The following is a 12,069-nucleotide window of genomic DNA, read 5'->3' as shown; positions in this document are numbered from 1 at the left end:
ACATGTCAGGCCTATATCCACTCCCCCTTTTACCCCATTCTTGAAATCCTTAAAAGACACAAATCCTAAGCTTTAACCGTGCCTCCTCTCTGTGGTTACCTGCACTCCCCTTTCTTCAAGTGGGTACTCTGCCTTAAATAAAGCCTTCTTGCTGCTCAACATACTGCATTTTGTCTCTGCTCTTCCAATGGTAAGTATCGTTGATACTTTTGCTCTAGAAAATTGCTCATTCAATTTTCTAGACTTAAGCACTTTTCTCTCTTTCTGTTCTACTTCAGAAAAGTAGGGGAGGGCTACTGAGATCTCTGATTTGGGCTTGCAAGTTCCCACTGCCTGGGTGACCTGGGCAGGACTGCAGCTGTACGATCATGGTCTTTAGTAGTCTGCCTGAAAATCTCCTTTCTTTGCTTTGGGAAATTCTCAGAACATAATCTCACTCCATCCAGTGCTCTGTGGCTTCCCCACATCCTGAGATGGTGGGGGCTTAGTTCCCACGCTGTGCAGATCCAAGTGGACACTGGATGCCAGGTGATCCTGGTTCCAGAAGTCAGCGAGGGATTTGCTCAACGCCTAGCAGGAGTTCAATGGGCTTCCCTTTCTTCCCCGTTCTTTGCTCTCTCCTGCCTGTATAGCTGCCATTTACTGCTACTCTTGCTTTAATGAATTTCTTCCTTACCTGCACTCGTCTGACCTGTTCGTGAATTCTTGCTCCATCAGAGTCAAGAACTGTCCCCCACCCACTGCCACCATCCAGGCTGAAGTTTCACCCAGTGTGCAGGGAGAGAACTCCCCAGATGCAGCTGCCTGCCAACATCAGGAGTATGAACACTACAGATAACCTTGGCATCCAGAAAGGCTTAAAGTGTGTTCAGCTGCCTTGCTTTAAACATGAGGAAATTTTATTTCTAACAAAACTGATTCAAATATTAAATATACTGGTACTGAACAGGAACTTTCAGTTTTCTGGAAAAACCATCAGATAAGTGTGGTATCACTGTATATGCCAGGAATCTCAATACACCAATCACCAAAGAAACAAGGCTGTCTAGGTACAAATGTAATGAATAAATGAATTTTAATGAATAAAAGAAAAAGTCATGAACCATCGTGTGAAATGTTCTAGAAAGGAAAACATTAAATATAGGAATAATGTTGTCTCTCTGCGGACAATTCTATTATCTGTTGCTATGGAGGACAGGAATAGAACAAGTAAATAAAATTCACAGGGAATCCAAATGACTTAATTTTAGCCAACAATTCTACAGATTGGATTGAAATCTTTCATCAGAGCTTCTCCTAAATACTTAACAGATTTTAGTTTCCCCTCCTTTCCCCCACCCTTGTCCAATGCCTACCTTCTGGTATATGTGCTAATGAGCAGTGAAAATGCTAAAAGGTAGGCAGGAGGAAGGAGCAGTATAGGGCACGAACAGTTTGTAGTCTGAATAATCAGCTTCTGCATAATTAAAAGTTGACTTGCATTCCCAGCTACTGATAACTGGCAACCTATTTGAGAACAGTTGCTAAAACTGTCCCAGGAAAAAAATGATCACAATACAATGAGTAATGCCAGCTTCGTGAATTATTTATAAATTATCCTCTAACAGAGCAGGCCTAGGAACTGAGTGGGGTATTAATGTCAGAGTTGAGTCCCTCTAATTATTTCTAAAAAATTAAGTATTGATTTTTTAAAATTATTCAATATTTTGCATTAGGCATCTATTAGTAGAGATAATAAATGAGAATATGTATGTACCTTATCAACCAAACCTAGTATGTGACATTCTGTGCTTAAAAACAAAACAAACAAAAAAGAGGGAGTGATTATTTTACCAAAAACATACCTTGGTAATATCCCTACTGTGTTTAAAATGGGATTCAAGTACAGAAAAAAAGATTCAATCACGGTATTTCCAGACTATACCTATTCAGGTAGATATTTTACAACACAAGAAATTTGTGTGTATACCAACTAATCAAGGACCCAAACTGAACGCAGATTCCTTGGTTGCTAAGAGTGAAAGCAAAGGGCAGTAAATTGATCTGAACCTACACAGAACTTCATTCAGCCCTGTTATGAATCCAGATACATCACGAATGTACCATTCCCACTGACACAGAACCACACATTCCAAGGTCTAGAATATCATCAGTGGCCAGTTCTGTCCCTTAAGATAAGTACCAAAGAGAGGTTTACAAGAAACTGATTAAATAGGATTTATGCAAAGATAATAACATACATTTTCATAGGTTTTTATCAAAGTCTATCCTAGTTAACACTTTAATCCTTCTTCTGTCTACTAATGAAACAGCTGCTAATGAAATTCAATGAGAACACTAAATTGGGAGGTGTTGGAACCTCAAAGAAATAATAAAAAGGGATATAACAAGATTAGAAATATGAGCAGACTAAAACAAAATTAGACTGAATTCAAAAATGAAAGTGAACATTGCTGGTGGGAGTATAACTGGTACAACTTTCCTGGAGGGCAATTTTGCATTCTTCAGTGCCTTAAGAATGTTCATATAAAAAAAGTTCATATCATTTGAATTATTATTACTTAAAAAACTAATTAAAATTACAAAAGGAATACATAGTAGGCAGAAAAAAATTAAAAAACTGAAAATTATAGAGAAAATAAGTAATCTATAATCCACATTTTGGTGCATTTTCTTGCAGTCTTTTTTTTAGCCTTACGTATAGAATTTTTCACGGCAACATGGTGTACATGGTGATTTTTAAGTTAGTTTTTTTCACTTAATATATCATAGCCATTTCTTTACACCTTAACCTAAAGTGTATATTAAAAAAAACCCTCAAACTAATAAGGCAACTCTGCTGATAGGTAAAAAAATCGTATCTTGTTTTAATTACTAGAGATTAGACATGAACATCTTTATTACTACTTTGATAAAGTGCTTGCTTATGTCTGTTTTTAACTTATTGATATAATTTATTTACCAAAAACATCTATTTTAAGTGTAGTAATTCAATGATATTTTAGGAAATCTATGTAGTTGTGCAACCATTATCACAATCCAGTTTCATCACTATGCACATTTTTAAAAGTTGATTTTAAGAGTTGTACAGTTGCTAGGAATGTTTTCTCATTCTGTCATTCACATTTTAATTTTTGTTTATGTTTTTTTTTGGAGGGAGACGGTGGTGGTGTTAAAACAATGATTTCATTTGCTTACAATGCTGTGTGCCAGCAACCTTGCCCAGCTCAGCTTAACATTGTTCTGCTGGATTTGCCTGGGATTCCTTTTATGATTGCCTTCATCTGGCACATGGTCTTTTCTCCTTAAGGAGGCTAACACAGGCTTGTTCACATGGCCACACCATCATTCCAAGGGGACAATGGAAGCTACAAAATCTCTTAAGGCTTAGACTCAAAAGTTACATACTATCACTTCTGCATTCCATTGGTCCAAGCAAGTCACAGGGCTGGCCCAGATTCAAGGACGGGGAGATACACACTACCTCTTGATGGGAGAAAAACCAATGTCAAGTTGCAAAGGGACAAACCTACAGGTATGGGAGAAACTGGTAGGGTCATCTTTGCAAATAATCTTCCCAGAGGCCTGGAGGTTCATCCATTCATCATTCGTATGAGAACAAGTACTGAGACACACACACAGCTTAAGTAACCTCACCCATTTCCTGTTGAGAGTTAGTGGTTGAGTTAGAGGAATGGGCACTTGGGTTTGCTGCCTCCCAGTCCAGTGTTTTCATTCCTTCAGATCTCTTTACTGATTATAGTGTTTTTGATATTTGATATTTAGGCTAAATCTAGCTCTCTTTCATTATGTAAATTTGGTATTGTATGCTTTCAAAACTTTTTCTCATCCTAAGACTATATAAATGTTTATTAAATTTTTTCTAGATATTTTGTGGTTTAATCCTCTCATATTTAGCTTTTTAATGATGTGAAGAAAGAATCTACTAGTTTGGGGGAGGTTATCATATCAGTACCATACTGTTTTTAATTATTGCAGCTTACTGCTTGTATGAAATCTGATAGAACCAAGCCCTTTCAGGACTCTTAAAAAAAAAAGCTGGCCATTCTCACCCACTTATTTAAGATGAAATTTAGAATCACTGTCAAATTCCAAGAAAAATCCAATTGTGATTTTGAAACTGCATTAGACCAATATGGTTAATGGGGGGAAACCACCATTTTTACATTTTTCAATCTCAGAATATGGCCCGTCTCCCTTGCATTTCTGGAGGAAACCCTACTTGATCATATATTATTAATTTCTTTAATAAATTTTTTGATGTGGTATGGCAGTGATTTATTAAGGGTTTTTACATCTATATTCACAAGGGAGACTGATATATAGTTTTTATTCTTAGCTTTGTAATATGAGTGGGAAAGGGTTTTAGGTTCCCTTATGCCCTGGAACACTTCATACTGTATAAAAAACAATCTGTTCTTTAAAAGACATTTTTTTCCCTTTATTTTTAAAAAATGTGGCTACATATGTTTCTTAAAAATTTTAAAGAGATCAACACAGAGAAGAGTGGATCTGGCTTGTTTTTATGGAAATATTTTGATAATTTTTTCAATTTCTTCCAGAGTCACTGGATTTTTGAAGAGTTTTCCTCCTGGGAAATTTTAGGCAATTTATATTTTCTAGAAAGTTGTCTAGTTAGTATTTTAAAATTCAATAGTCTAAAATTGTATTAAGTATTTGCTTAAAATTTAAAAATGAATTTATATTAATAGCTATATCCCCTTTACTGTTCCTAATTTTTTTTTCTCTAAATTTCTTGTTTAGATTTGCCATATCTTTGTCTATATCAGGAGCCTGTAAACTGTAGCGTGTGGGGCAAATCCTGCCTGCTGCCTGTTTTTGTATGGACTGTGGCCTAAGAACTGTTTTTATATTTTTAAATGGATTAAAAAAAAAAAGCTCATGATGTGAAAAATTATAAGAAATGCAAATTTCAGTGTCCATAATAAAATTATATTGGAACCCGTGTCAATGGGTTCATGGAATGGGTTCCATTCCACTGGAATCATACTCATTCATTTGTATATTGTCAGTGGCTGCTTTTGTGCTGAAAGCGCAGAGTTCAGTAGTTCCAAGACAGACCGTTATGGCCTGCAAAACCTAAAATATTTACTATTTGGCCCTTTATAGAAAAAGTTTGCAGAGCCCTGGTCTATAGGACACTGGCTTCGATAGATACATCTACTGAACCCCCTAGTTTGTTAGTTATCTTGGTGTCAAGATTCTTATTTTTAATGTACTTGATCAAAGTCAAAGTGGTATATTAAAGTTTCTCACAACTATGGAGTTTTTGCCAGCTTCTCCCTGTATACACTTAGCCATTTTTGGTTTATAGACAGAATCTCTATGTTTCGGAGAGCTATGATTGATGATATATTTCAGTGTGGATAGTCTTCTTTATAAAAATCAAATGTCTTCTTTTTACCACATATCTTGAATTCTACTGTTTCACATTAATACAAATACCCTGATATGCTTGTGATTCCTGACATGTCTTGCCCAAACACTTCGTTATTTTGTTATAGGTGTCACTTTTGTAGAGAATATAGTTGGATGTTAATTTTTCTGACCATTCTAAAAGATTTGTTTAATAGACTTTAGACCATTTACAATAACTATTATAGACTCACTTTTACCACCTTTCTATCTTTTGCTCTGTGAACTTTTTTTTAATGTTTTCTTCCTACAATGTTGGGAAAGGTACGATCCATTTTAAACTAGAATAATATTACCACTATGTGAATAAGTGTTTCTAACTTAAAAATACATATGTTCAAAGAAGAAAGTCACCCATATTTCCACTTTCAGAATTAATCAGTGTTAATTAAGATTTTGGTATTTTTGCTTCTACTGTTTTATTTCTATGTATATATTTTGAAAGCATCATATAAATGAGAGTAAGTTATGCACAAAATAGTAGATATTACTTATAGATAAAGCCAAAGTCTCCAAAGCTCTTTCCATCACTCTGGGTAGCTATCTATTTATCTAGTTCTTACTAACCACAGAAAATACAGATATTCCTGGCTATACATACTCTTACTATCTAAAAATTTACTTCAACAGTTTGTGAAAAATTTTACCCAAAACTCTCTATGCAAATAAAAAGTTGACTGAAATGAAATGTCATGCATATGGAACAAAAACATTTAGGCTAAGATTCTTTGACTGTCAAGGCTAATGGAGGAAAGCGGATGGAAAAAAACTCGTCCATAAGGCTCTGCCATTCTGCCTCAGAGATCAGCCTGCTATTGTTTACTGGATAATAGTTTCCACAGTGTGTAAGTATGTATGTATTTGAAATACAGTTGACATATAATATTATATTAGTTTCAGGAGTACAACATAGTGATTTAACAATTATGTCCATTAGGAAATGCTCAACATGGTAAATGTAGTTAATATGTGTCACTTACGTTAACACAGGACTGTTGACTATATCCACTATGCTGTACTTCTCATCCCCCAGACTCATTTATAATGGAAGTTTGTACCTCTTTATCCCCTTCACCTATTCCATAGTTTCTAACTCTACTGACATTTATACCTTTTTTGTATATTCTTTTAAGAATTTTAGGGGCAAGAACACAATAGAATCAAGAGTTGGTAACTTTCTGCCATTATAACCTGGAAGGCCTATATACTATTTTTTGTATTTGGAAAAACAAAACAAAATGAAAATAATATTTTTTAAATGTCAGTGATTATAAATAGAATTCATGCCTCATATCGAATTTACTGAGTATCATAATTCTTCCAAGTGGTAAAGATACCTCAAGACAAATGCTGGGCATAAAAGCCACAGGGCATAAATCTGCAAAGAAGTAAAAAGCCAACCTTTTCAAACAATAAGGCTTCCCTCTCACTTACCAACTTTACATTTCCCTGTATGGCTCCGGAAGATGACTGGTTAGCCAGAGACGGGTAAGATTCCTCAAGGGAGGAACAACCTAAGACAGGCACAGTTGCAGGGGGGCCATCAGGTGAGAAATTGGGGATCAACAGAGGTGAGGCTTAGAACCTCACCCCCCCTGTTTTGAGAGAAATCATCTGCATCTGTGGATGTTTTGTTGCCCTTGTCTAGCTTGGATTAATACTTAGCCTATAGGCACACACCTGATCATCTACATTTGCTTTCTTACAGCACTAAACTATGTTTTCTACCTTTATCTGACATCTACCTACCACTTCAGCATTTTATTAAAAGTAATAATAATAATAATAATAAGGGAGAAATGTGGGATTCACATCTAAATCAAGTAGAAAAATCAAACGAATATTCATATTTGACCTGATTGTTTATAGTTCATAATGTGTGATCAAAACCAAAAGTTTCTGTGATGACTGCCCTTGTACTGTTCACCATGTAAGAACTTATTCACTAGGTAAGAATTTGTTCACCATGTAAGAACTTGTTCGTTGTGCTTCAGAAGATCGGAGACTGATGAGAATTAGGCTTGGGGTGGATTAATGACTGTGCATCGAGTCCCCTGTACAGAATTTTATTGTTGTTAACTGTTAACAACCACTTGATAAATAAATATGAGAGATGCCCTCTCAAAAAAAAAAAAATGTCAGTGATTATACCCAAAGGAAAACATGATTCTGGAAAAACACTCAACAGATGTATTTTAGAAGGCAACAATGGCTCAAAGAAGCAAAAGAAGGCAGGGAAGAAAACAGAGACCAGCTTGCAACGTGATTTCATAGTATCATGGGATGAAGCCAGTGCTATTTTGGACGTTCCAAGTGCTTTATGATGCAGAAGACTGTCTTCCCCAAAAACACCTTTAGGGATATGCCTATACACAATATAACTTGGCCACTGAATTAAAATTAAAGATAAAATACACAAATAAAATTTGAGATTACCTAATATGAGATCAAAAGAGCTAAGCTTAGTAAAGTCACATTTCATATTCATCTGTCTATAAATTCCAGATTTAGTTAATACTAATTCCTCCCCTCAACAGAGTTAGAGAATTGAGAAAAATTGAATTCAACTAATTGAATAGAAAAACATTATCTGCTAAAAATGAAGATTACAATAGAAATACTGGAAACATAATTTCTTTTCTAATAATAATATCTGTAGTCAGTATAGTCATATTAGATGTCACTCATGATGCTGGGCACATCCAACCTCCCCATCTCCCCATCTCCCTTAAATAGCCTTATCTGTATAGGATCTGGTTCAGGCAGGCAGGCCTAGGCTGTTCTGTGTCTAGAGGTGGCCCCTAAATTGTTGGCCACCTGACTAAAGGGTGGCCCACAAATAGGCTGGCCAACAGCTCATTGTAGTGTTGTGTGAAAGTTTTTTCTCCCTAAATGTTAGCCACATCAAGAACACTATTATAAGGCAGGAAAAAAGCTCCCCTCTTACCTGTCTGCTGGATGGCAGTTATTGCCTGAGCATTACACTGTAGCTGTAACATGTGTTTCAGCATGGCCACTCCCCAAACAGTCAGCTCTGGACACCAGGTGGGAGCCACTGCTGCTTTCGGCGTAAAGGACTCAGCTGCTTCGAGCTGTCTACACAGTGCGGAGATGCTCAGAGCACAGAGGAATTTGTACTCTGGGCTGTGGTTTTCAGTATGGGGCAAGAGGTTGAGGACAGCATAATAGTTACTTTCATACTTTCCGTTAACATCACAACCAGGAATTGGGGTCTCAACTGTTTTGCCATTTTGCTCCCTCCTCTCTTCCAGGTCATAACTGAGTGTTTGCACCAGATTCTTGCTGTCAGGTGAACAGATGTCCTTGTTACTAATCTCACCATAAAGCTTCCTTATAACTTTGCCAACATCCTCAAATCTAGCCAAAAGAGTTGTCCTCAGGGCAGTGTGGCAAAAGACACCCAGTGTGAGAAGCAGCCCCCCTAGAGAACACTCGATATTATGGTAGAGATTCCAGGCCTGCTGCTTGCATTCTGGGCTGCAATACTTGGCATGGCTGCACCCATCACAGGGCACTGTGGCCAATGTGTGCTTCAAACAGCGGTGACAGTAGAGGTCGCTATTGGTAACTCTTGTATCCCACTTGCTCTCTAGGCCTTGATGTAGTGGGGGCATTTCTCCAGGGTTAAGGACGCTCACAAAAGCATCCTCTTTCACCAGAAGCTCTCCTGGGAGAATATCTTTTGTGGCAATCAGATAGCGGCCTTTTAAAGGGTCTGTGCATAAACTGACAGATGAAGATGCACTAGAAATGTGTTCATTCTCTTCCTTTAGGCCCATATCCTCAAAGGCCATGGTTAGAGCTGGCAAGGTTTCTGTGAGATTCTTCTTTTCCTGTACTTTCATTTTCAGATGACAAATGTTTCTGTGCAGAATATGAAACTGGGAAGCTGCTAGGGTTGGTTTGGCAGCCAAGTTACTTTCAAGATCCCTGATGGTCTGGACTGCCTCCTGCAGTCTCCCTAGGATCACCAGACATTCCGTCTTACGCAACATCATCTTGGGTTGCAGTCTTTCTGGATACCCATGCATCTGTGCTCTGATGATGTCTTTAAGACATGCCTGAAAACAGAAAGGAAATCCCAAAATGAATCTTGGTCCCTACTCTTTGATGTCTACTGAAAATTTTAACACAAATCTACAGGGAAGCTGAGGATTATTAAAAACAGAGCAACTATAACCACATGCTTATTTCTTTAAATCATATTCTGTGATCTTTTCATTGATGAGTAATACTTGTTGAGGATGCTGTGTTTAATTCTTATTAAATATTCCTATTTTTAAGGAAAAAAGGTCTTACAGAAAGAAAAATTACAGCATGGTGATTAAGAGGGCAGACGTGGAAGCCAAACAGACAGACCTGCATTCCAACACTGACAGCCTCTTACTAGCTGTATGGTCTTGTGCAAGTGACTTCTCAGTGTCTCATTTTTCTCATTTGAAAAATGGGGATAATACCACCTCACAGGGTTGTTCTGTTTATTTATTTATTATTTTTTATTAAGGTATCATTGATATACACTTATGAAAGTTTCACAAGAAAAACAATGTGGTTACTACATTCACCCTTATTATTGAGTCCCCAACAATACCCCATTTGCAGTCACTGTCCATCAGTGTAGCAAGATGCCAGAGTCCCTACTTGTCTTCTCTGTGCTACCCTGTCTTCCCTGTGACCCCACACACACCATGTGCCCTAATCATGATACCCCACAATCCCCTTCTCCCTCTCTCCCCACCCACCCTCCCCCACCCCTCCCCTTTGGTAACCACTAGTCCCTTCTTGGAGTCCTCACAGGGTTGTTTTAAGGTTGAAATAAGTTAATATATCTGAAGTGCTGAAGAGTACCTGGAATATGTATTTAATGTATGGTAGTCACTGCTATAAGAAGGGAAATAGGAAGAACCAATGTAGGGAAGTTACAAAGGATTAAATGTCTCAAAAGTTCTTCTCATCATTGCCCTCAGTCATGAAAGTCCAGGATTTTCTTGCTTAGGACCTATAGTTAGATTCTTGCTCTTCTCTTTTAGGTAAGTGTGAACTTGTGGCTATTCAAACAGTTCTTAACTTTGGAATTCTGGAATCCCAAAAGGGATGTACAGAATGCTTGTCCTTAGAGCTCAATTAGGGGATGAGATGAAAGCCAGCCCCCTTTTAGGTGTACACAGGCATTTCAGTGCAACTTTCACTTTCCCACTCAAAATGCATATTGGGGTGAGTTATATTATTGCAGGGATAATCTCAAACACGGTGTCTACTTATTTAAAAAAAAAGCAAACAAGTAAATAGTTTGCAAACACTTGGAACCTGAAGTATTAATGGCAATACATCTCACAGCTGATCTCTACCATAAGAACTGCTGGTCCATGGAGAGAGTGTGCCAGGACTTTTCTGTTAACCAACGCTACCCATGTGGTCACCTGTGACAGGTGAAATAAACCAGGAGAAAGAACTCAGCAGGCTGCCAATTTGCTTCCAATTCAACCACTTGCAGCAGGGTCCAGTTTTACTGCTCTCAGGGAGAAACAGAGTGGAAGGTCTTATCCTCCAGTGATCCCCTACAAACCCTCTCCAAACCACACCCAGGTATTCTGATACTCACTTTGTACTGACCCAGGTACAAGAGGGCTGTGGAGCGATTGGCATAACACAGTGAAATGTCCTCAGTGTTTGGCCCTGAATGTGATATCCCCTGCAAAATGAAGAACCAGTTAAAGGTGTAAATGAAAACTTGAATAGTTTAAGTATTGTTTTCAGATAATGGGGGTTCTACATTTAAAGATGGTATGAAATTGGGAAGGTTACTGGATCTCTTTGTGCTGCAGCTTCATTTTTAACTACCTGAGAACAAAGCTGTGAAGATCAAGTGAGGTAATAAATACTCAAAGCACTTTGAAGATAGCAGCATCAGACACAGACAGCTTCAGTCACAAATAATACTGAAGATAAATGAAAACAGAGGAAAATATTGCAGATGTAATCCTGAACATAACAAAGGGTGAGTGGCACAATAAAAATTCACAAAAGAAACATTAATGATACATGGAAAACAAATAGTTTAATTTATGAATGGATAGCTAAAAATGAACGCAGACAAGGGCTACCTTTTCTCTACCACCAAATCGGCAAGGATTAATAACTATTTTAAAGTTGGTATCTCAAATCACTGGAGAAAATATGGGGACTATTTGATAAAAGTATTGTGACAAGTAAGTAGCCACTGAAGAAAAATAAAGTTGGCTCTCTCTATACGATATGCCTTTTATCAGGGTAAGTTCCAAATGGATCAAAATCTTAATGTAAAAAACGAGACTACCAGGGCACTAGAAGAAACTATACTAGTCTCAAGTGACGTTGGAGTGAGGAATCCCTTTTTAACTATGCCACAAAACCTGAAAGTCATAAAAGGTTAATAAATTTGACCACATAAAAATAAAAAATTTGTTTATAGCAAAAACCAGTAAAATAATATCAAAAGACAAACACTGAACTGGAAAAAATATTTGCAACTCAAGTCATAGGCAAAGGCCTCATTTCTTTACTTTATGAATGGTTCCTACAGATCGATGAGATAACAACCAATAATACAAT

General features: G+C 37.2%; 1 protein-coding gene across 6 annotated transcripts in view; it reads right to left on the bottom strand.

The window, feature by feature from the left end:
• SMYD4 (SET and MYND domain containing 4) overlaps positions 1–12,069 on the bottom strand; it is a 64,803-nt gene that overhangs the window by 15,577 nt on the left and 37,157 nt on the right. For all 6 annotated transcript variants that reach the window (XM_036906169.2, XM_036906170.2, XM_036906172.2 and 3 more), the window contains 2 exons: positions 11,081–11,170; positions 8,405–9,539 (listed from right to left, as the gene is read on the bottom strand). In XM_036906169.2, the coding sequence (XP_036762064.2) occupies positions 8,405–9,539; positions 11,081–11,170 (1,225 nt within the window). The remainder of the gene's footprint in view (positions 1–8,404; positions 9,540–11,080; positions 11,171–12,069) is intronic.

The sequence above is a fragment of the Manis pentadactyla genome, chromosome 4, assembly GCF_030020395.1.
Source record: "Manis pentadactyla isolate mManPen7 chromosome 4, mManPen7.hap1, whole genome shotgun sequence".
NCBI classification, from domain to species: Eukaryota; Metazoa; Chordata; class Mammalia; order Pholidota; family Manidae; genus Manis; species Manis pentadactyla.
Note: the sequence above shows the minus strand (reverse complement) of the source record. Positions and strands in the feature narration are given on the sequence as shown.